Raw genomic sequence first — 26,034 nt, forward strand, 5'->3', positions numbered from 1 at the left:
TGGGCTGACAGTCTCAAATGCTTCCTCCACTACCATCCACCTTTCACTCGAACAGAAACTAGTCTTTGTCATCCTCACAGACCATATACATACAACAAATCTTTGCTTGCAATTCGCACGATAATTTGCCCATCCCACCTTTTTTATCATTATTGTAGTTCATTAGCATAACTTTCACCTACATATTTATAATACCAGCCTGTCTCCTTTTATTTTTTTTTTACCAAAAAACAAAATAAATTGATTCGTCTAGAAATATACTACCTCATTTGCTGTGGTCATCAGTTTTGAATTTTTGACCACGAACTTTTAACAATCCAAGGATAAGGAAATGATTTTTTTTGTAAAGACAAGAAATTCTGAAATACACCAAAACCCTTTTTTTGGAATTTTTTCCGGTGTTTCTTCTCTGTCGTAACCTCTTTACAATTTTCTTGTTAATGTGGAGTACAAAAAAAAAAAAAAATGGAGGAAGTGGGATGACGTCACTTCATACACCAAAAGGGCATAAAAAGGAGACTATTTTTCGGATGTAAGTTCAAGCACCCCACCCCCCTAAAAAAAGAAAAAAAAAAAAAAAAAGAGATACGCTTAGAAACGTTAAAAAGTAGGTAGAGACAAAGGTAGACACAGAGCTTTGATGGACAATCAGGCGTGCAAATAAAAGATAAGGGCAAATCACCTAAAGCACGCTTTGTGTTCTACTTAGGACTCCATGACTTCATGCCCCTATAAACAATCCAAAACGTCAAACCATGCTTTAGAGCAAACAAATTCAATTCTAAATCCTTTAGGATTAGACAACTTGCGAACCATCTCAATTGAGTATTGGGTCTGGAGGTTTCTATGGAAAGATGAAGAAATGAGGAGTGGAGTTTAGTGGACAGAAGAAACAACGACTAAAATGTCCACTGTCCCTGGTTTCATGTATTCCCTAAATGATGTAATATATTATCACGGATAGCTAAGAGTTAGATGTGCAACGTTCATGAGATAAAAACCGCTTTAAATTTATGGACCACGTACACTTGAGAATCCACACGCCAGGATTCTGCAGATTAATTATTGGGGGTAAGAAAGGCTAGTGTAAAGAGACAAATAATGAAGAACTGATAAAATGAGTCACCAAAGCCCTGACAGAACTCAACATGTCATTTATTTTTTTCCCGAGAGAATTGTGTTTTTTTTTGCCGAGCAATCCCAACGGGACCTATCCCAGATTTCTGGAGGCACAGAATTTAGGTGGGCTATCTCTTCAAGTGAAAACTCATGATAAAGAACAGAGGACGGACAACACGCTGGTGGGCCGTCTGCGAGATGTCAGAATTGATAATCCTATATGCCTCACACAGTAGGAACAATTTCATCTGAAATACAATCTAAAGCTACAATTGCACTGCAGTGGAAGTACCCCGCGAATCCTTGATTATCGTTTACCTTCGGAAGTGGCACCAACGAGTTTGGGTTTAGAGATGGCAACAACTGAGCATTGATGGGATGCAATGCTCTGCTTTACTTCTCTGCCACATATATGCACTAACCTCTTGTGTGATGACAACGTCGCTTTTGGTACATGTGACATCTAACAACTTAGAAAAGAAAAATCAGTCGAGCTTCAAAACCGCATCAAGAATTGCAAAATCGAAGTTCTGAAAACTTAGAAGTCCTTTAAATGATTGTGAGGTTGATATCTGTTTCTTCCTGATACTATTAAAGTGATTGCCAAACGAGTAGTTCCATGCAGCTGGAGTCATGCGGACCAGAAGCAAACAATATATGGTTCATGTACCTCAGATGTTTCATTCCTCACAAAATATTCCATGAAAAAAGTTCTGTAGCTACTGCTTTTCACTTCTAATTTACCAGACGAGTCCATCCTCTGAAGGACACTAAGCTTTTTGTCTCTTAAAGCCACTTCAAGTTGAGAATGAAACCGAATATATGGACTACATCCTTTAAGGTAGTTCAAAATTGACAGAATTAGCAGAATTCATACAGCTTGTATCATACAACTTGTAACTGGTGCGTTTGTAATACCTCCTGCAAACACTTCACAGCTCTATCATAGTTTAGAAAGCCCATGAACCAGAATTCGTGGTTGTCAACAGATATAATCTGGATATACTTCTCTGAAGGATTATTTCTGCTTGATGAAGGGTTAACTGCTTTAAGTTGATGTAATGGTATCACCACCTAGACATGAAGATCAAAGAGACAGGAAACGATCAGCAAATATTCTTTACTAATCTAATAGATTAAGCACCTGAGATTTTGTAGAACAACACCATTCCTAATAAAGAAGCACTACCTACTAACAGTAGGCACCTTAAAAGATTTATGCACTTAAATAGAATTCCCATAATATTAGGATTTCTTAAAAAAAATGTTTCCAAAAAGAACTGTGTTCAGGTCAAAAACCAATGAAGACCAGTATCTTCATAATTTTCCATATGACAAAGCATAAGATGTAAGCGAATGAGTAAAGGCAAAATCCAATACATGCACCTTGAAGTACTCTGATACAAAACCAATTCAAAAATGAACATCGAAGCACCCTCAGAGTCTTAAAATATGCTTTACCTAGGCAATGATAGGCAAAAATGTTTTGGAACATTAATATTTTGGCTAAAGATCAACAATGCTGCAATGGACTGCAGACTTCAAAGGAAGATGGATTGAAGATTGGTGCAGACATGACATGATCGAATTGATAGCTATCAGTGGTCAAAATATGGAAGAGGATGACCAAAGGTTAATAAGTCATATGGAGCATTGTCAAGTGACTAATGATCAGCATGTTAGACAGAACTATATGAGCATAATCAGAAGACAACCATTTATGGTATAGGAGATAGTTTTTGTTGAGTTGATATATCCATTTCCCATTTCCACTAGCATCTAAAACAACATGCAACTCAAAATCCCAATTTCCACTTAACAACTATAACATCACCCTAGATAGTCATTTTTCTATTTCAATTAGCCTGCTTTATCTGGGAATCTATAATACAAGTGTTATTTACTTGATACTTGAGAGATCATATCTAATATATCCAACAGCATCTTAATTTATAGTGAATTTATGTAAAGTCATGAGAAGGCAAGGCTATTGAAAAATATCCGGAATTCAAATAACTTGCCAAAATTTACATCAGCAACTATGTCATGCTTTTTAATGAAAAACCCTTTGCTACACGAAGAATTCATGGTACACAAACAGTTCTGCCAAGATCAGAAAACCTCGAATAACAATAATAATCTCAAATTGGATGCTGTCATACACAGACCAAAAGTAATGTGCCAAGCCTCAGAGTTATCCTGAAGTTCTACTGGCTTAGATAAATAGTGACCACTTTGTGCTCCATAATGCATTACTATGCCAGGAAGACAGAAAACAACTATAAAATGATCCAATGACATACACTGTGAAACTCAACAAGTATCAAAGGTGCTGAAAGTAACAACGAATACGCTCTGAACACATCATTATACCTTTTGACTTTTATCTAAAGCTTGACTTACTCTTGAGATAAACCATACTCAACATTTTTTTTTAAAAATTTTTTGGGGTGTTTTAGCAGCTAAACCAAAATATATCATTGAGATAGTGAGTGTGTTTGGATTGAAATGATTTGAAAAAAAATAATTTACTTCACAAATCCCAATCACCTTTTTATCTTTCCAATCATCTTTTTATCTCACATACATCATATCATAAAAAGTGCTACAGTAATTATCTAAAATGAATCATCCAAACAAACTCAGTGTTTTAGGAAAATACTACTATTCATCAAGTCTTTTATCACCTGTTGAAAGATGCTACTAAGCATTTTTACCCATACAGGAACACAGGAAGTGCAGCAGAAATTAATAGATTCTCCCCTCATATTGGATATCCAAGGTTGAGTTTTGTGATTTAAACTCTTTATGACCAATATTTTCTATGACCATGCAAAAGAATCTGAAATACTAGTCTGTTACAAATACCAACTGACCAAGATAGTGGGTGATAAACTTGATCTTCATGGTAAAACACAGTCAGATTGCAGGAGAATATCCACTAAGGCAAAGCAGAGATGATCTAATAAATCATATTAAATGAGGTTCATTCGGATTTTACATATAGAATTACACAGAGAAACTGTTTTCTGCTAAAAAACTGGTTTTATTGTACCTTGTAATAGCTCCACTCAGTCTTATCATCAGACTTATAAGATAGAGGATTGTCACTACAAAATGCAAGCTTTGCAGTAGACACATATAAAATACCCATCACTGGCCCCGCTGATGTGGACAAATAACAAGCAAATGAATTCTGAAGTTGCTCTTCAGGAACTGTCTCAAAAGTTTGACGAAATATCTTCTCATAGCCACCTTCAGCCAGAACCTTAGTTCCCTGTGCAATTCTTCCCAGGGCAGCATCAGCAAGACTGGGGCCAGTTTTCACTAATTAAAAAAGAAAAACATACTTTAGCAGTTTGAGCGGTAAAACCTAGAGGCCTTTGTCCTTGTATATATATATAATCATCATCCATGTAAAAAACCTAACAACTTCAGGGTATATACTTGAAAGTAGAATAGTTTCACTATTAATATTTTATGAGCATAAACAATGATTTATTAATGGACTAGTTGAATGTCTTATATATGTAATCATCTTCCATGTCAAAAACCTAACTTCAGGGCACGTACTTGAAACTAGAATAGTTTCACTATTAATATTTTATGAGCATAAACAATGATTTATTAATGGACTGGTTGAATGTCTTATATATATAATCATCTTCCATGTCAAAAACCTAACAACTTCAGGGTAACGAGAATAGTTTCACTGTTAATATTTTATGAGCGCAAACAATGATTTATCTAATGGACTACTTGAACGTCTTATTAACATTTTTGCAACTTGGATTTTTTTCCAAGGCAGTGCTTTTAGTTACCTTTTCTTTCCGGAAACCCACTTCAAGGTGAAAAAATCAAGAAAAGTCATACCATAGAAATGAGAGGAAGCACTTCTATGCTATTATTTCAATTTTGCTTGTATAAAAAATAAACAGAGACAGTAGAAAATCAACTCAGAACCCTTATAGTTGGCCCAAAATGGTCCTAGAGACCATTAAAATTTGAAACATAATAAGTAAGGTAATGTGATAAACATGCATAATTTCATTGAGATACCTATCTGACCAATAAAATGGAATTGAATATCTTTTCCATTTTCTGAAGTTACTTTCTTTCCTATGATCAGTGGAAAAGAAATAAATCAACAAAACATTCACCATATGAGATAAGCTTGGCATCTTAGTTCCAATGAAAAGCCATGTCTATCAAGGCAGAGAGCATAATAGTACAAAACAAAAGTAGATAACTCTCTCAAGTAATTAACCATTAACTAATATTTTAATAAAACTTTAGTAAATTATCTACAAAAAAGGCTTAGATATTTTTTCTCATCTCTTTTCATTTTCATTAATTATTGTAACATGTTTTTCCTGCACAAGAATCACGTCTCACCATTCAGGTTGCCTTGTGTGCATTATTTTCTCTCTCAAAAAAGTCCACCATCTTTTTAATTTTCCAGAGTTTTTTTTTTCTTTTTTAACATACTTCACAGATTTAAACATGTTTGCATTAGCATCCATCATGCATTTGCATGGGCACATGCGTCAGCATAAACCTCAATACCTCTGGCTCTAGGGCTATTTGATAAATCGTATAGAAAATGAATTTTTATTTACCAGAGAAAAACCAACATGAACCCATACAAAAAGATATAATTAAACAACACAATTAGTGGTACAATACAAAAATAAAACCTAGAACAAGATCAACAAAGCTGACAAGCTACTTACAATGTTGCCAAGTGTTTCCCGCCAGGTCTTCCGCCTTCTTTGTTGCTTCCTTAACATTCCTCGCCCATCTCCCCAACACATCTTTTGCACTCTCCATTTTACCTGTACACAAATTCAACAAAATCAACACCATACGTAATCAATTAATTGCTTGTTGAGCAATTAATTTAACCAAAAATTCATTAAAAAAATAACTTCTCCATCCTAATTAACCCTAGTTATTGCATTTCCAGGATCAGGTTCCTGAAATACATATTCAAGTACATCAATTTAACATAAATACAAATATTCCTATCCAAATCGCTAAAAATGATAAAAGGTAATATACATTACATTAAAAAGGAAAAAGATAAAGATAACAGATCTTACTTTTGATATCAATGGAGGACAAATTACTATCGGAAGGAGCGGCGGAATAAGCGACGTAGGGATTGGATCCGCTACGTTCTTCAGAATACGACGGCGTACTGGACCTCGGCCTCGGCGAATCCGACACCAAATCCTCGCTCCACCGCACCGATTTCTTCAACTTGCTATTTAACGGACTCGGGGATTTATCGCTTCCACTTCCGCCACCACTCTCATTATTCTCGCTGTCATTATTATCGAATTTATTGCTATTAATATTCTCATTTACTATACCATTACTCTTACTACTAGCATTATTTTCCAAATTTTGTTTTTCATTTCTGTCTTCTTCATTCGATTCGCTTGATTTTGCATCCGGATTCGAACTCGGATCCGTTCCCTGACCCGAACCCTTCCTCTCCTCTGCCTCCGCTATCTCTTTCTTTCCTCCTCCGTCCTTGCTCGGCTGGTCCATCGTCTGTCTACTTCAATGACGGTGGCGCGTGCAATAATTTGATAGTATTTGGATCTCTTTTTTGGGTTACCTCGTATTCGCTAACGACTTGGATGCTGAAATAAGATTATTTTACAGCACTAATAATCAACGTTATCATTTAACTTTTGGGTATTTAAAATTTGTCCCCCATAGTTTATCACATTCTTTCGTATTGACCCACGAAACTATTAGTTTTGTCACTCACCTCCCCACAATATCGTGCTCCCTCCCGTTGGTTTCACCATCTTCATTAAAATTCATTTTAATGATTTATTTTGCATTCAAATGGTCATAAATGTTTATTTGGTATATTTTTGAAAAAACACCAATGAAAGTAAAGATTGTTCCTACAATAGTACGTGGTAGGTGGACATTTGTAGATTCAAAAAAGAAAAGAAAATAATATTGAATTAGAATACAATATATTAAGTTTTGTAACGCAATAGGTTAAAAAAGTTATTTGAAATGAGTGTCAAATAAGTCAACATACAAATCTTTTACAAAAGTTAATGAAGAAATAAAAAAGCACCTAACATGAATATATGGGTTTGAAATACAATTTTTCTTTTGCAAAAAAAAAAAAAGTTTACAATGGTAATAAAAAGGTATTGAATGCATTACCTGACTTTGGGTATAATCTTCATAGCAATTCTACATGATTGTTTAAGCTTTTTTGAGTTGATTGCAATGATTAAAAATTAAAACTAACTAAAAGCTTAATTTTTCTTAATTTATGTTTAAAAATTAAAAGTTTTGAAAAAAGCCTAAATTTGTCTCTAATGGCACCTCAACAAGTCAACATTTTTAGAATGAAAAATTTTTAGTGTAGACCTTAAGATGATGTCAAAAGCAAATGAAAACATATAATAATAATAATATAATTACTTATTAAAATTTTATTGGCACAAGGGAAGAATTTCAAAGAATAGAGGATAAGAGGTACGCAACCCTATCCCATAAATCTTTCAGAGCCTTAAAGATAAAGCTATATTACTGAGTAAAAACAATCAAGGACAGGATCTTAGTTCAATAGTCTAACGGTTATTTAACCAATTGATAATACAAGGGAGCAAATTGATATAAGATCATAGATTGAGGTGCTAACTTCCATTTAGCCTGCTCTTACACAGGCACGTAATTGGAGGGATTTAATTACCGGCAAAAACGGTGACCGGCATTGGGGTTGGACCCCCTTTTATTGACGCGGGAAACCGAGTTAAGTTAAAGAACCACTCGGTTTTGACTCCCGTTTAACGGCAGCAAACGGAATCTCTTTGGTCGTTTTCCATTTCTCTTCTCTTGCTTAGGGGCCGTTCGGCGGATCCTTCCATTCCCCCGAACACCCAATGATTTTCACTTTTCAAAACCATTAAGAAAATCATATGCTTGATGATTCTAGAAAAAAAAATAAACTTTTTTGTCCTTCAAATTATTTTGTCTAAATATTAAAAAGACATTAATTTATCGTACAAATCACACCTTATAATTTGACCATCCAATAAATCTCTTTTCAGGATTTTTCGATGTCTATGATCTTCTCAAGAATGCTATTTTACCACATCCATAGGTTTCTTGATTTGGTTCTTTTAGATGCTGTGATGGACAGCGTCTATAGGAACAACAATGAAATGAATTTAAAAAAGTTCGGGACATTTTTTTTTCTTTTTTCGATTGCAAGTGTAGGACTTGAAAGTTTAAAAGCTCTAATGAATGATAAAATGGTAACAAATTATTTATGGGTTTGAAGGGAAATGTTTCCTTATAAATAATAGATGGGGGCATTCATTAGAAATTTTAAGAGTTTAAACAAGGGATATTTTCATATAATTCAATGTTTCAACGGATCATTTGTTGAGGTGGGCTAACAGAGGGGATAAAGTGCCAAAAAGATAACGTTATGAGATAAAATATAAAATATCACAAATTTTAGGGGGACTTTTCATGATTTTCCCTTATAAAGAAGATGAAACAACGATATATAGCAGCTTTAGATGAAACCGAAACACTGTAAAAACACCTTCTTGTTACATTACATATTTAAGCTCGAAACCCATTAGAAAAAGGACAAGTTCAAACGGCAAGGAAGCTGGTACACTCCAGTGTATTGTTGTCATGGAAATCCTTTATCTTTCTCTAAATCTGCCCTATAATAGCTCTTGAATCTTGTCAATGAAACTAAGCATCGTTTCCTCACCCTCTTTTCCTGGAAGTATTAGAAACACTCGAGTCAATTTTGGGTTTGTATTAGAAGAAGCCAAAGTGATGATGTAGCTGAACTGCAGTGGTTAAAAAACTACAGCAGAAGAGCAAAAGTAATATAAATTGCAGATAATTTATTACTGGCAAAGTTTACGGGGATGCGTAGAAGGTCTGTTTTTTTTTTTTTTGGGCAAGAAAAAGGAGAAAAAAACAGTTTCCACGGAGATGGGAACATATGCATAAAATTAGAAACAAGGCAATAAAAACAATTAGAAAATGTTGCTCACCTAATTTTGGTACCGTGTGACCCTCAGGGTAGTAAATAACCATGGGATCAACGAAGGAAGACAACAATGCTATGCCTTCCTCCTTCAAGAAATCCGTCTCTCCTACAAGCAAACCAATCAATTGTGTGCTAAGATTAGTATCAAAATGCTTATACAAATGATGATATTTCTTTTCTGAAGATCATATTAGTACCTATGAAATGGAGAGAAGGGCACTCGAGAGGAATCGAGAATGCGTTCTCAGCCAATTTGGGGATCCCAATTAATATGCCACCTCCAAATTTTGCACCTGATAATATTATGACAAATTTGATCTTGGGAACTTTGGTAAGTGCTACTCCATCCCTTTGTATCCCCGGAAAAGCAGCTGCCAAAACACCCCCCTATTTAAAAAACATATAGTTATCAACATACTTAAAAAAATTGCACCCCAACCAATAAAGAATCAATTGCAGTTTTTTTTTTTTATTATTTGAATAAAATCCATAAAGAAAATCAAAAGCTTGTAAAAGTCCATTATCGCCTACCTGAGAGAAACCAAGTACCCCATCAAAAGGTCCATGTTTAATCATATAATCCTCCAAGTACTCTAGACATTCTTCAAAGTTATAGCATTCTGTGTAACTCTACCATAAAAGAAAACAACGAATTTTAACTGCACGAATGAATAGATATTTTCACTATGCAGAAATAATAATATTTCGAAGTACATAAATTTGACCTTGTCACTCTGGAACTACTCGAAGAATGGAGGATCAAAGATGCCTTCAACGGCGGACTTGTCTTGAGCTGGATAAGGTGCATCGAGGAAGTCGAGATCTAGTTTATCAAGAACATTTTCTGGCCATCGCAGGATCAGTTTCTTGAGAATTGCAGCACTTGTTCTGAATCCATGAAGGCAGAGAATTCTTGGTTTCCTTTGGATTTGATCATTTTTCACTTCAGCTACAACATGGTCTTCGATGTTGGCCATGACAAATTCGTTGACTTGTTCCAATGTCGCCGGCGAAGTACTGAGTGAAGATGTGGCAATTTACAGCACCCCACCCCAGATTTACTACTTATATTTTAAGATATACCATACCTGTAACAGTGGGACCAAAACAATGGAAGATGATAGGATATTAGGGTTGGACCAACAGTAAAAAAGTTTCCAGCCCTTGAAAACAAACGTATGAATATGAGTTAAAGCAGTTTTTGGTTGAAAAGCAACTTGCAAATAACTTTTCCTTGACTGTAACAGAAAATAGTGCAATAACAAAAAAAAAAAAAAAAAATTTTTTTTTGTTGCCATTATAGTATTAAGACTTGAGAGCAAATTAAGGAGCTACTCAAATTAAGTAGGTGTTTGGTTTGTATCCTGTAATCGGAATTAGAATCGTAAATCCCATTATGCATATGGGTATTGATCATTATCCCTTGCACATTTGATTTGAATGCGGGATGAGATTCATTCTACTACAGAGTTAATCAATTTGAAACCTAAATTATAAGTAGAGAATGATGATGGATAAAATCTAACACTTCTATTCCCTTACAATTACTCTCATGATAGTGGTATACCAAATAATAGGGTGATGCCCATTTTTGCTCCTCATAATCATTTCCCAAACAACCCCCACATGTGTACTTATTTTTTCTTTGGCACATACTTTGAACTAGTAAATCAGGTTTTCCGTCTTTGTTAGGATGTAGAAATTGATTTCAAGATTAACATTGGCCTTCTTTCTAAAGAAAAAGAGTCAATTTTGTCTATTTGCTTCAATCCCACTATCCAAGTATGTTTTAGCTGATGAATTTTGATCATGTATGATCAATTAGAGGTTTTAGGTTCAAATATAAGTATAGGTGAATTCATTTTTATAGATATTAATCTTCATCCTTCAATATGTGGGTTAATAGTAGTCGTAACGCTCAGAATGTCATTACCAAATTGAGTCAGAGACTAATCTAAGAGGGACTCATAAACTAACACCATCCAACCAATTGGTGATAGGAAGTGCGACTGAGAATCTTAAACTCAGGTTAAATAACCCATAATCTTTCGATGTGGGACGGAAGCCCTTCCCCCCTCCCGAGCACAGCCTCGCTAGTTAAATGGTCTGTTTTTTCCATAGTCGTAATGTTATTGAATTACACCATTTTTCGTGTATTGATTCCACTGTTTTGGACTCTTGTAATCATATTTTAAAATAAATAAATAAAAAAGCTTATGTTTCGAACCTTTTTGGGGACTTTAATAAATTTCTTCCTATTTCCGTTAATAGATGACAGGGCCAAAGGCCCATAAGTAATAGATAACAACATGGCCCAACATCTGACTTTTTAAATCATTGCTACTTGCCCGTCTACATCATTAGACCATCTAATTCTGAATCTCTTTTGGACTTCTTGACCCAAAAGAGAGGAAAGCTTTCAGCCGAGGTCCTCCACTTAACCCATATTTCACACTCCAAAAGCAATAATAAGAATTTGAATTAATTTTGTATATATTGATACTGTATATATTATATATAATACATATATATATATATATATATAATTTAAATCAGTTGTCATGCATCTATTGATGATAGTATATACATTATTAGTGTATAAAAAATTAATTCTAAGGACAATATATTTCTAAGTTGCCATAGGAAGCCTTTTTATTCATTTTGGAGAGTTTTACGTATTATCTCTTGCCTATTTAAGTTACTTTTAAACAGTGCTATAAAAGATGCGACAACAAATCTATCTTTTTCCTAAGAAAACCGTCTTAAATTACAATATTTGTTAACACTCTGTTGAAATTTACAGAATTAAGTATTTATTTCATCTCTCAATAAATGCTTTATTTACAGCATTCTCTACTTTTTGTTTGCAATATCAGGCGATTCAGTCAAAAACAGGAATATCATTGACATAGTCTAACTTGCTTCCTTCCTCTCATTATTGCAATGGATAGATGTACATTGATGATTAGTGCGGCTGATTCCAACAGGTTGTCACGTCCATGACCAAGCCACTAATTAGAATGACTAGTGAGGTTTGATCTCAGATAAAACTTAGAAAATCTCTTTAAAGATAAGGCTTACAACCAAGGTGATAGAACGGTTATTTAGCACATTCTGCGCTATTATTCTGATCTAATTTTGGCTACTCATACTGTTAAGAATTGAGAATTTGTTTATATTTGATATTTGTATAAATTATAGGGGGTGAGTGTTAAAAGTAATTGCATGAGACAAATTTTTAGAAGACTCTTTATTTTATGACATGTCCGCGCCAGAAACTGAGGAGACATACCTAAAGTTGAACCCGCGGGGTTGATAGCAACAAAGCTATCTAGAAAACCAAGCCCGCGTGAACCCGATGCATGGAATCAAAGCCCAGTTCCAAAAGAAAGTGAAATTGGAGACGTTTCTTGCCTCTACTGGCGGCGGCAACAAAGCAAAAAAGAGAGGGCCAGATTCACGTCTGATTATTAGATTAGTTTTAGGCTTTTGGGGTGTCAGACGTTTTTTTCTTTCTTGCGTTTTGAGCGGCCAACAGGGGCAAGGCCAGATTCATCTAATAGAGACACTAGCTTCAGTTTTCTTATCTTCGGCTCTTGGTCAGACGTTGGAGCTTTTCTTCTTTTCTCTAGCTTTTTGCTTTATGCGACTTTGACTCTTGAATTCGTTTCTTCTGCTTGGGACAATTCTCCGTTGGCTTTTGTTTTTTTACTGCGGCTCCCGCACGGAGACGAAACCCAAGAAAAAAGAAGAGAGATAACACTTTCTCCTCTGCCTCCTCATTACTTCCCCGTTTCGCAACTTTTTGGCAATTAATTGTATGGTATCAATTAAATCACGCGAAATTGATATGGTGAGGAGCGACTAGTTCTCTCCTCTATCCAAAGGTCGATGTAGAGGCGCGATCCATAATATCTGTGAGATCTAATCTAATTTTTATTATTTCTTCTAATTCGTTACTATTCGTGTGTTTCCTGGATCAATTGTTCATGAGTATTTTATTAATTGAATATCAACGGTCGGGTATTTGATTTAATTTAATAGCCTACTATCACATTAACTAAATAGAATCCGTAATTGATTGTTTAGTTGATACCTAATGACAACCACCATAATTGGCTTTATGTTGAGAGAGCGTAAGATCTAGTTTAAATAAACCCTCTTAGCGTGTTTATTGGTTAGGGTTGGGTTCTTCTAACTTTAATGCAACTGGGTAATTAAATTCCTACGGTCGTACCTAGGATTGTTTTCTATTTAAAAAAACAGTCAATGATCGTACCTTGACTTTCGAAAAGGTAAGGAAGAACTGGCTGTCAGAGCTTGTTGATAGCTATAACCAACCTAGTAATGAATGAATGGAATATCTTTGCATCGATGATCATTTAATTGGATCGTGCCTGAAAAGTTGATCTTTTCGGTAGAATTTCATTAATTACCATTTTTAGCAAATTGTACTTGTTGAGCTAGCTTGTGAATTTTGTTTATTTTATTTTCATTTTTACTCCATTAATTATCCCCCAATTTTACTCCATTGACTTGGAAAGAAACAACTTCCTACCCGTTCCCTGTGGAATTGACCTTGCTTGTCATTGTATGCAAATTTCATATTTTTATAGACAATTCAGGTATATCGGATCAAGCAAATTCTTCAGGAATAGGGTGAATCAAGTAACCCATTGCACAACTAGGGTCCCTCCTCCAGTACTTGGATTTGTTCTATAATTAATTGTGGTGGTAATTGAGACTTTTTAGTAATTATTATTGCACAGGTTTGGCACCTGTCACAAGGGAATAGTTTACTTTTCTAAAGAACCTTGAAAAAAGTTGTTTTCCCCTTTTTTGAAGGGCTGCGGTGGTTGGGAGGAGGGGGGAGGGGGCGGGGGAGACAAGGAAGAAAACCAAGAAATAGATTTTGCAAAGAATTTGTGGATATAAGCTAGATTTTTGGAGTTTCAATAGAATACATGAGAACTTGACATTCCAAACATATATACCTGCATTTGCTCAAAAAAAAAAATCTGATTTTTTGTTAAATTTTTTCGAGTAGGAGAAGGGTAAGATTTAAAAAGTGGAGAGAGATATAGAAGAATTAAAATTTAGACGAGGTCTTAATTTTAATCATTAGACCAAGACTTCCTCAGCGCATAACTGCAGTTGTTTAGGAAATATGTTCAAAAATATTCTTTTTTCAGGTATTATTATGGGACGTGAGGATATGAGAGGTCTTAATTTTAATCACTAGACCAAGACTTCCTCAACGCATAACTGCAGGTGTTTAGGAAATATGCACAAAAACATTCTTTTTTTCAGGTATTATTATGGGAGGTGAGGATCTGGGGTGTTAAAATCTGTTTGGTTGACTGGGATTTTAATCTCGTAATCATGTGACGTGTAGTTAGGAAAAGGAAAACACGGTCTCCCAGCTGGATTTGAAGCAACTAAGCAAAGCATGTTTGGTTTTAAAACTCCATTAACTAGCCACAGATTATTGGTCTTATCCTCTTTTTCTGGTTATTAAATCGAGATCCAAAGATAAAAATAGTAAAAGATAAGCCGTCCATCTTGTTTTCTTGCGTAGACCTTAATGCAGGCGTACCCTAATTCTGTGTTTGAGAAAGTCTTGCCAATTCTTTCCGGGGTAGGTAAATCTGCAAGCTGAGTAGGCCTGTGGGGTGGACGTTATTATGGTAAGGTGTTTTTCACTCGTCAGCTTTAGCAAATCGACCTTCTAAATCTAAAGACTTTGTCCAATGAAAATAAAGTGTTTCTGGGATTTTAACTGAGGACTTGTTTTTGGGGACTGGGGAGGACCAGGTAAAAATACATAGGCAATAACTTGAAGATTGATTGTCCAATTTACGTTGCTACGTGTGCCTTTATCTTTGTGATCGTCTTCCACAGAATTCTAGGAAGGGTTCTATCAGTACTGAATCGTAGTACTGTGTTGAGATCCTAACGGCCAACTGAAAGTAACAAAAAAAAAAAAGGATGCTTCATTTATGATGTCATTGCTGATTCTTGCATGTTAACTTGATACATGATGTAAAAAGTTTCAATTTGATTTTTGCAAATTTTTTAGCTCTTTATTTTTAAAATAATACAATTTGATTCCTTACATACGAGGCTTCGTACTTTTTTTGATCCGTCACTTTTATAATAGTGTTGCGTTTCGCAAAGGATCTTTTATCCCACTTCTCGCACGTTCACATGTTCTAATAGTGTTGCGTTTCGCAAAGGATCTTTTATCCCACTTCTCGCACGTTCACATGTTCAAAATGCACAATTTTTATAACAGTTCTCATTTCTAGCTACTTTGCCACTTTAAATTCTAGTTTTAAACTAAATTGAGTCAAGGTGTTCTACACTCGTCAGCTTTAGCAATTGACAGTCTGAATCTAAAGACTTTGTAATACTTGTTTCTGGAATTCTAAGACTTTGGTCTGGATATCCTGAGTCATCATGGCTGAAGTGAAATCGCAGATTTGTTTTTTTTTTTTTTTTTTTTGGGGGGAGGACCAGGTAAACTAGGCAATAGAAGACTGACTGATTGTACAATATTTGTCCAATTTACGTTGCTACGTGTGCCTTTAAGACCTTCTTCCACAGAAATCTAGGAAGGGTGCCATCAGCGGTCAGTAGTACTGGTCTCGAGATCCTAACGGTACTGAAAGAAAAAAATTGTAAGCTTCTTTCATGATGTCATTGCTGACCCTCCCATGTTAACTTAATATACTCCCTCCGTTCCTTATTAGATGTCCTAATCCATTGTTTCTTTTTATCTGTCATTTTATGATATCAAGAAAGCATTTATGAACTTTTTTTCAAATTTACCCTTGCTTACCCTTTCAACTTTCTTGAATTGGAACTCTAAATAATTAAATGCAGTATTTGTAGCATTAACAATAAAAGTAGTTGAAGAGATGAAGAGATATAAAGGGTAATTTTGAGAAGTAAAGTTAAACTTTTGTTGATTTTTAGAAAATAACCAACTTTCTTAATCTAAGAGAATTAGTTATTCAGGCCATCTAATAAGGAACGGAGGGAGTATGATGTAAACATTTTCATTGAAAAATTTTGCATTAAGTGGTAGAGGTCAACACAACAATCACCACAATTGAAATAATGATGTTGGTTTAAACTTTAGTAAAGATTAAGCTATATAACTCAAAGGGCTTATTTTCAGTGGATTATTTTAATTGATTATAAATTTTGATTTTAGAAAATCCGTTTTTGTGATGTTTTCGATTGCTGATTATATATTTTTTTAATCACTAAAAAAAGTTAAAAATCCATAATTAACTAAAAAGTAGATTTTGTCGATTCTATTTATTTTTTATAATCAAATTTTGTAAAATTTAAAACAACCGAGAACAAAGCCAAAATCGTGTTTAGCAAGAAAAAAAAATTTAATTTTACTTGTTATGTGCAAGAGCAAAAGAGTAATTAACAATATACAAGTTTCTTTTCCAAATACGGTTACCAGACTTTACGGCAAGAAAGATGACAACGATGCATATACATTGAATCAGTGCTGAACTTCCATTTTTGCTAACTTGATGTGTTGGTACCATAATTTTCAATGAAGGGGAAAAGAATTCCGGGAGTTCATAGTACAGGCAAAGCACATAATTGTTGTAAAAAGTTGGTCACTTTTCCAATTGATTGGTAAGGAATCCTGTATTGCCACTTCTTTGCGGTGGCATCACGGGCCATTTTGTATTTCAATTGGTAAATTGGAAGCGATCATGAGCCGAATTCTTGGTTGAGTTAAAGTTTCAATTGATTTGGTCGAGCTTTGATGTCGACTGGAACTCACTACGGATCCAGTTGGTTGATGAAATAAAACTGAAGTACAAAAATACTCGATCGTTTAACTTTCGAAAACTGGCAACACATCCTTTTCTGTATCCAGATCAAGAAAGCTTTTTAATTTGTCTTTTTGAATGGGCACAAGCCCTAATCATATAGAGAAGTTTAATTTATCAGAAGGGGTAACTAAAGGCTTTAAGGTTACCTTAACTTCTTGCACCCGAAACCAAGGTTTATTACAAAAAGCTTATTTTTAGTTTTCTTTTCCCCCTAAAACGTAATTCTCCAAAGAGGAATTACCAAAATCAAATCACATTACAAAAACTGCAACTAATGGCCCAAATGCATCTCCAATTTTTAGCATCATTCTCTATTTGCAATCAAGAATTTCCAGCTACATTATTTAAAATTCCTATGGGGATATATATCTAACAGCATTTGGCTGAGCACTTGCCTAGTTAGCAAACATCTTAATTATATGCTATAGTCTGCTGTATCTTCTTGGTGCCCTTTTCAACACACCACAGTATTTCGGGCTGTAAGGAATCAAATGGTACCTGTGAACCTAACACACTTCTCATCAGGCAGTGCACTTCTTGATATATTAGGATGCTCATAAGACAAGGTTTGAGTTGCTGTTATCAGATATTATAATTACTAGGTGCCTGACAGCTTTTGCCAGCTTCTAGCTTAAATCATACAGTACTATTTTGGATCACCAGTAATAATAAACTGAAATCAAGATAACCTATGATTGGCCTAGCCAGTTAAGTCCCCTTGACTGGATTTATAAGGTCCATGATACCTGGTTGTCTACCACACAAATAGTCCGACAAAAACCCTTCTTGGCAATTTTCTTATGATTGTTTAAGGGTGTATGTTACTGGGAAATTCACAGTAGTTGGTGAGTTTAAGGCTTTCAATTTTTTTAAATCATCATGTACAAAGCACGATGCATGAAGCACAAAGAGGTAAGGATTTTGGACAACTTTCTGAGATGGAACGTGTTGGTTGTTTCTGATTCACATGGGGTTGTTTAATAATTTCTCTACCCCCCCCCAATAATCCATCTCTTAAACGGCTATAATACAGCTAATCCTGACCAGAACCATAAACAGTAGTGATCAATCTTTGTTAATTAGTATTTCTCTCCATGGCTTCATCATGCCTCCAATTCCAATATCTCTTCACGTGTAATGGGACCCCTATTCGAATTAACATTTTGGCTCAAAATGATCAAATGGGTGCATGCCACTTGTCTCCAGATTAAAATGGCACTAATCATTGAAACCTTGGTTGTATATATACTTCTCAATTTAGTTGAAATCTTGGCTGTAATTCTCAGTATTTAATTAGTTGGAACTGATAGCCTCTATTGATATGGAAATTAAGCATTCTGGACAAACACAGTAATTTGACCGTGAGCCGATTCTCTTAGTAAATGCCCTGTACACTAAGGAAAATAGACTGCGAACATCAATTATTTTAGCATTTGTCCATGAGCAGATAATGACATTTTACTTACCATGAGAAAATGACAAGATCCACATCACAATTTCTTGAAGTTGGTCATCAGGGCTTAAGACCTGATGCACAATTGCATGCTGCGTATGAAATTGGAACAAGACAAAAAAGATTACTTGACTGAGTGTCTCTAACAAGCCAATCAAAGCATCTAAACACGCTCTATGAAACAGCTGTCTAGTGACGATTTTGTACTCCATTTGGTACTCGATCTAATCTCCATTTCCATGAAGCTTCAAGAAGTAGTGTTTGAGATTTATCCTTTCCTTAAACCCTTTTAAAAGCTTGTCCATTTCATGAATAATGACCTCGATCTCCACCTATGAGTATGCAATATTAAAAGAGAATGCTACAGAGGAACAATTAAACACATCATTTTCTATTAAAGCTTAATTTTTGTTATTTATGGAGTATAATAATTAAGTATTTTTGTATGACAAAATACAAAAAGTTGTGCAAGTTGATCGGGTTATACGTACCAAGAAAATACATTGCGTATAATTTTACCTTATTCAAATATTCATCCTCTCATCGAAGAAAATATTTATACTTAAGGTCCAACAACTTAACAAACTGTTAATAACAAAATTTAAATGTACATTTGAAGGTGTATGCATATCCAAAACTATGCTTTTAATTTCTTGTTACACGAATTAATGTTGCACTATCTGGTACAACTTTGATCAAAATAAGATGTGATTTACCAACTACCAATGAATATTATACTTACTGGGGAACACGTGCCATCCCAATACATAGTCTAACACAAATATTAATATCAATTGATATTACAAAAATTATAATATCATCAATTGTTTTCACCGCTCTAAAAAATTTATCCCATATGGTAAAGGATTTTGGTTTTTGACTGTAAATAATTAAAAGAAGTTAAAAGGAATCTTAGCATTATTGATAAAGAGTCTCTCTCAAGTCTCTTCGAACCACCACTCGCCCCCCCCCCCTCTCCCCACAAAAAAAACACCAAAACCCCTCCAATCCAGCATCTCTTTGTATATATATACTCTTCACAGTCCTCTCTATTCAAGCTTAGACTCTCATAACCTTCTCTCTCTCGCTCTCTCTTTTTCAGCACAAAAAAGAAGCTTGCTTTGTTCTCTCAAAGCATAATTAGGCATCAACAATGAATACTCCATCGGGGTTTAAGCCTTTCTTGCTCTTGGCTCTTTTCACCACCTCATGCATGGCACAAGCCCCTGCAGCCACCCCAAAAGTCTCACCCACAGCTACACCTACTCCAGCACCCTCCAAAACTCCTGTACCAGCTCCGGCGCCTCATGCTCCGGCTCCGGCACCTCATGCTCCGGCTCCAGCTCCAACTCCCATCACCACACCAACCCCAGCACCTGCCCCTTCTACTACTAAAGCCCCCTCCCCTGCACCCTCTGTGGTTTCACCCCCAGCACCTACCCCCGAAGCCGGCACTCCTCCGGAAGCCGGGCCCTCGGCTGAGGCACCACCTTCACCAAGTGGCTCCTCCCTTCAGGGTTGGGCCAGCAGGGCCGTTATTGGCGGAACTGCGGTCATTGGAACACTCATCGCCGTGGCTCTGATGTAAGAGCCACCGTGGGGACACGTGGAGGCTCAATGACGTTTAGATCTGCACTTCGATTCTTATGGACGGCTGAGATTTATTTATTTTCACCTTTGTTGCATTGAGTAGTATTTTTCTTTTCCTTTTTTTTTTGTTGTTATTTTGGGATATATTTGTCTTGTTATTATTATTTTTTTTCCATTTGTTCTCACATTCGGGGATTTGACTTATTAGGCCCGATCATTTGTGTTGATTATTCGGGTGATACATGACTCTTGTGTTGATACTTTCATATTTCTAGATGAGTCCCATGTACATGAAATAATTTTTATTCAATGGAGTTCCTATTCTTTTCAATAATTCATCGGTTTTGGTCTCTTTTTCCACATCCTACCTTTTATCCCACCCGACTGGAAAAACTGAAATGCTAAACCAAAAAGTCGTTTACTAGTCAATCAATATATACCATGTAAAAGCTTGTAATTTTCTGTATTCAAAGGAAGACATAATTAAGTAATGCAGTGCCCCATATATTGGTTGTAATGCTACCATTTTCAAGGGAAATGAATGGCTGTAGAATGTGACCAAATTGTTGAACGTGTGCTGGTTCTAGCATATTGGCCGGACCAAAATAATGGGAGTGTAGGATCATCATTATTATTCACTAGCAGGGTGTTGAGGATTCTTTATCATACTGCTAACTTTGCCTAGCCAGAGATGGGCATCTTCGGCTGGTGCACAATGCAAAGATGCCCACTTGGTAGAAAAGGGCCAAAGTTATTTGCAGGGAAGAATATAGCAAAAAGGAAGAGCAGAAGGAATCCTAAGTTAGATGCTAATTATTTACTGTTTGCAATATATGACATGGTTAACCTTTTTAAACGTCAAACATGGTTTTGGAAACGCAGTACCTTTGACATTGTAAGTGTTGCAAAAATGTCAGTATTGTCTTAAATTGAACTTGGCAATTACTTTGGCTAAAGGAATAAGGGTTTCTAATTTATTAGTTTGCAGTATATTGTAGTCCATACTAATACCAAATCTCCTTGCTTAAAATCGAGTGCTCAATTTTATTCTTTCATTTTCATACTAAAATTTAAGTGAATATTGTGCTTTGTTATTAAACGTATAGCAGTAGTTAGCTGCCAGCGATTGAGGCCTGCGGGCACATGACCCACCGACGGTGCCTTGGCTGGAAAAGGTGGAAATTTTTGAAGGCTGGGTTTATTTTTTCAGAAATGAATAATGGTTTTTGGTGCTTTTAGTGGCAAGTGGTACCTTAAAATATTGGGCATAGCTTTCTGGACGATTTGGACATCTAAACTTTCTCCAGAATGCAAAAGATTTTTGAAAAGGAGTAGTGGATTAGAATATTGCCCATTAAGTCTTTAGAAGAAAGGTGCAATGCTGACAATATGAACCTGGCGAATTATTAGAGCTTTAAATTTTCTGCCAAGCTGCAGGTTTAATTCAATCGCACATATTCTCCTTGGGTGTATTTTATCAGTGTTTTTAACCACAGAAAAAAAAAAAAAAGTTCCAATTGATCAAAGCAGGTGGGTCAAAAACTTGTCCATTTTTTGGTGCATTTAGCTTAAGCTACTTCATAATATCAGAAAAAGTGTCAATGTTGATGACAAAAACCAACTAAGATTAGTTTTTGTGATTTTTTTTTTTGGATAGTTGTGATATAATCTTTATCAAAATTTAAGTCTTTACAATCTTTTGGTAGTTACATTTTCACCGCGTTTAGACAAACTATAATCTTTCAAGTGTAAATCACTAGGTCAGATCAGGTGAAAACTCTTCTTTTTCGCTGTGGCAGTTGGGGGTGGTAGGGTATTAAAAAAAAAATTTCTCTGAGCATATTCAATGTTTTTTCCATCTTTCAATGGAATTTATAGTTCAGTTTTTTTTTTTTTTGAAAATTGCGATTAATGGGTCAAAAAGATCAAATCAAGTGCTAGTCAGCTGACTAATCTTGTGAAGGCATTGTGTATGAATTTTCTCTCTTGTCCCTTTTCTATTTCAAGCCAAAAAATGATCTCTTTATAATGACACTTGCCTTGGATTAAAATTAACATGTAAGGGTGATATGATAATATTTACCAGCTGCCCAAAAGATTAAAAAAAAAAAAAAACCTTTCTACCCCACAAAGGCTCTCTCTCTCTCTCTCACACACACACACATTATATCAAAACAAGAAGCATTAAAATATCTTTAATTTTGGACCAAAAACCAATCGCAAGCATTTCTCTTCCCTTGAATTCAGTAACCTAGCAAAAAGAATTCTCTTTTGAGGGATAGTAATTGATTGCATTGTAGAACGATATCTGGCCTACTGGCTCGACACTCCAAAATATGGCCTTTGAAAAACCTGTCATAGAAATCAACTTTCAAACCACCCCACCCCCCCCCCCCCCTTCCAGAAGAGAGTTAGGTTGAATAGTAAAATGAAAGAAAGGATAAATAAGAAATTTTGAATTTAAATCTCTTGATCACAAAAGATTATTATTAAAAAAAACTATCCTTGCCTAAAAAAAAAACTTCATTAAATGCATATTGATCAACTTCTTGATAGTGTCCATTCATTAAAATTCTTTGACTCTATCTTGCTTTCTTTCTTTTTCTTTTTCTCTTGGTGTGGAGTCTTATGTGCCGTGTTTCTTACTATCTTCATTTAGGTCATCAAATTGAAGATAAGACACTGGATCTAGTTTGTCATTAGCACCTTTTCCAATGTGAGTTGTCTAGCATAGAATTTCAGGGTATGATAAGTTCAGTTAGATGCATTGCCATCAATTTATCTAATGAGTGAATAACGTTTTGATTATATTCCTTTAAATGAAAGAGGCAAACCGAGTGCAGATGGACAATGATAGCATAGAAAAAGAAAAGAGGAAATAAATTGTATTATTTCATTGAAATAACGTTTAATTCTTGAAGTATTGTACCTTTTTTTTTTTTTTGAAAGGAAATTCCAACCTTTACAAATGGAAAAGGAAAAGATAAGGGTTTTAGGATCAAGCTAGAAAATCTTACGATTAATTTTATTTACATTGACAGTATACATACATTATCATAGTTTAATGTATGACATGCATATATACAAAATTTAGATTTTAACCTAAATTTAAATCAGTTATCGTGCATTTAACAATAATAGTATATACAATGACAGTTTATAGAAAATAAATTATTAATTTTTCTAGGGTTAAAAATAAATAAGTCCCCTATGGTATGTCTAATACACAGAAAAGTCCCATGTGGTTTCAAAACATACAAAACGACACCTCATATTTTGAACTAAATTGTAAACTAACAGATTTCGTTAAACTTAATGAAATTCAGTAAATTTAATGAAAAACTTAACGGAATCTGATAAACTTAACGGCAAATTTAACGAAATCCGGTAAGTTTAACAGCCGAAACCGTCATTTTCGTTAAGTTTAATGAATTTTGTTAATTTACAATTTAGTTCAAAATATGAGGTATTGTTTTGTATAATTTGAAACCGCGGAAGGCTTTTCTATGTATTAGGTATATCACTGGGGATTTTTTTGTTTTCAACCCATTTTTCTACCACTGAGTTGGGTGTGTTATGGACAGCTTTTGAAGTATTGGATGGTAAGGGGCTTGAGGCACTTGCGCGACTCTGAGCTTCTCTTTGGGTTGGCTGATGTTTGTCCATTTTGGATGTTTGAAATACTGACTAGTGACTGCAGATCTGTTGGGCCGACGAAATGGAAATGGGGCTCAGTTAATTTGACTGCGGCAAAACTCATGAAGGTAGTGTTTGGGCACTATCAAAGACTTCCAACAAAAACTTCTATTGTTTTTTTTTTTTTAAATTTTGACTGTAACTTTTATTGATAAGCAGGAAAGAGCTTACAAATGTCATACAACTAGCAACTCCAACCAAAACTGCAAAAACTACCAATTCAAAGACATAATTTAACCAATCTTTGTTTTGTCTATAAAATACAAAGCAAAGAAATCAATAAAAATGATCTATAGCAGAGAAATGCGTATCAGAATACTTTAATTATTAATCAACATTCAAGAGAAATATCGAATAAAGCATGTCTTTGTCATGTTGAAGAGGTGGATATTACAATAATAATAATAATAATAATAATAATAATAATAATAATAATGTATAATGGAGAGAACAGTGGATGATGACCATTCAATCAAGTCGACAAAAATAAGAATTGTGCTTGGCAAAGATTTGATGCTTGATCGATGCTCGGGGACAAAGAAACCCTCGTGTAGCTGATTCAAGGCTTAAGAGATTGACAAAATTGGACTTTCGAAGGTGGTCTCTAAATTAAATCGCCCACTCTGACCTGATTTTATCATTTTATTATTCTATCCCATAATTGATTTTGTACTACGTTTTTCATTATTATGTTATTTTTTGATTTTTTGATAATGAAAAGAATTCACTTGCCCAAATTTATATCGAGCAAGTTGGGGGAGGGTTGAATTTCGTGATAAGTTGAGAGAAATTATAAATAAGACACTTGAATTCAAAACTTGCCACTTAAAAAATCCAGCAAGTTCCATGATCACCTAATAAGCTCTTATGGCATTCTAGTGATGTACTACAAATATTTTATGATTCTTAACCTCACACGGCATCTAAAAATCTAAATAAATAAAGAGAAAAACAAGGAAAAAAGTCTTAATTATTCAACTGTCTAATATGGCAAATACCAATTCTCCGCACTAAACATTAAATCAATATCATACATCAAAGAAATATGATCAAACTTCGAGTACGTGTGCTGATCAAGAAAATCATGGCCTACAATTTGTTACAAGTGGACCGCAAGCTCCTTGACTCCTAAAGAAAGATATATGGATGTGGTGGATGGCACTGACCTTTTTGCTAACTCAAATGATATGACTGGAATCAATTGACTCAAAGAGACAAGGCAAAGTGCAAGCATCCAATATCAAGAAATTTTTAATTTTTTTTTCCATTTTAGTCTTGATAGATTTATGTGTATATAAGCGTATCGAATCAGAAGATAATGAAGTACTCCTACCATATTATCGCTGCACATGTGCTATCTTGTCTCCAGCTTATTCATATTGCTGTAGAAGCACTTAGTCATAGTAATGGAGGATACAACACCATTGTTAGAAAATTCATGCTTCCTTATTAAGTCAAAGAGTCAAGAAAATGGTGAAGGTGAAAACTTTCCAGATAAAGTTTGGCATTAAACAAAGAGGCTTTGGCGAATAGTTGGCCCTGCAGTCTTCAGTCTTCAGTCTTCTTGCTTCATACTCCATGCTCGTCAGTCGTCATCACCCAAGCATCTACAGGCCACCTAGGTGAACTTGAGCTGGCTGCTGTGTCTCTTGCCAGTAATGTCATTCTTGGATTTGACTTCAGCTTCATGGTACATAAAAACTGCTTCCCTCCACTAAATTTCTCTCTTTTAGGATAATTTGACATCATAATTGTGTTGGTTCTAGACCAAAATAAATCATATAAGTCACAATAATTTCTCTAATAAAATTTAACAAATAAATTAACAAAAATTCATACCTTAATCTTGCATTAAAATGCAAATAATTTGTACCATAAATATGTTGATTTGGCATGGGTTGAGGTGCGGACTAGGTCGCTCTCTTTAAGACGATTCGCGCTCCTACGGAGTATCCTCCAGCGTAGTAGGTCTCAGCACGTCGCCTCCAGGATATAACAGCCTAGCCTTTTGCACACTGTAATCTACTCCAATCTACACTATTGGAGCAAGACAGAAACCTCACATTGACACTGTTCTTTGCCCTATAACCTCTTATAGTAGTGGAGGAAAATAGAAGGTAGTATAAAGATAGCAAAGTATATATTTGGTTTGGTTGATAGATGCCTTATATATAGGCTAAGAAATTAGAAATATTAAAATACCAACATTAATAGGAATTAACACCTCATATTTAAGTTACAAATTGAAA

The 26,034-nt window shown here is 34.9% G+C and overlaps 1 protein-coding gene and 2 pseudogenes across 1 annotated transcript; 1 reads left to right on the forward strand and 2 right to left on the reverse strand.

The window, feature by feature from the left end:
- Nucleotides 1-1,775: 1,775 nt before the first annotated feature.
- On the reverse strand, nucleotides 1,776-6,764 carry LOC113698051 (GLABRA2 expression modulator-like). Its single transcript, XM_027217719.2, has 4 exons — nucleotides 6,222-6,764; nucleotides 5,853-5,954; nucleotides 4,175-4,446; nucleotides 1,776-2,193 (listed from the first exon to the last, which is right to left on the reverse strand). Exons 1-4 carry the CDS (start codon nucleotides 6,673-6,675, stop codon nucleotides 2,005-2,007), a joined length of 1,017 nt encoding a protein of 338 aa, XP_027073520.1. The 5' UTR covers nucleotides 6,676-6,764; the 3' UTR covers nucleotides 1,776-2,004.
- Nucleotides 6,765-8,641: 1,877 nt separating this feature from the next.
- On the reverse strand, nucleotides 8,642-10,295 carry LOC113698532 (uncharacterized; annotated as a pseudogene).
- A 9,357-nt stretch (nucleotides 10,296-19,652) lies between these two features.
- The window catches only part of LOC113699517 (protein DETOXIFICATION 27-like), a 12,313-nt pseudogene continuing 5,931 nt past the window's right edge, over nucleotides 19,653-26,034 (forward strand).

Source organism: Coffea arabica, chromosome 7c, assembly GCF_036785885.1.
Source record: "Coffea arabica cultivar ET-39 chromosome 7c, Coffea Arabica ET-39 HiFi, whole genome shotgun sequence".
Lineage (NCBI taxonomy): Eukaryota > Viridiplantae > Streptophyta > Magnoliopsida > Gentianales > Rubiaceae > Coffea > Coffea arabica.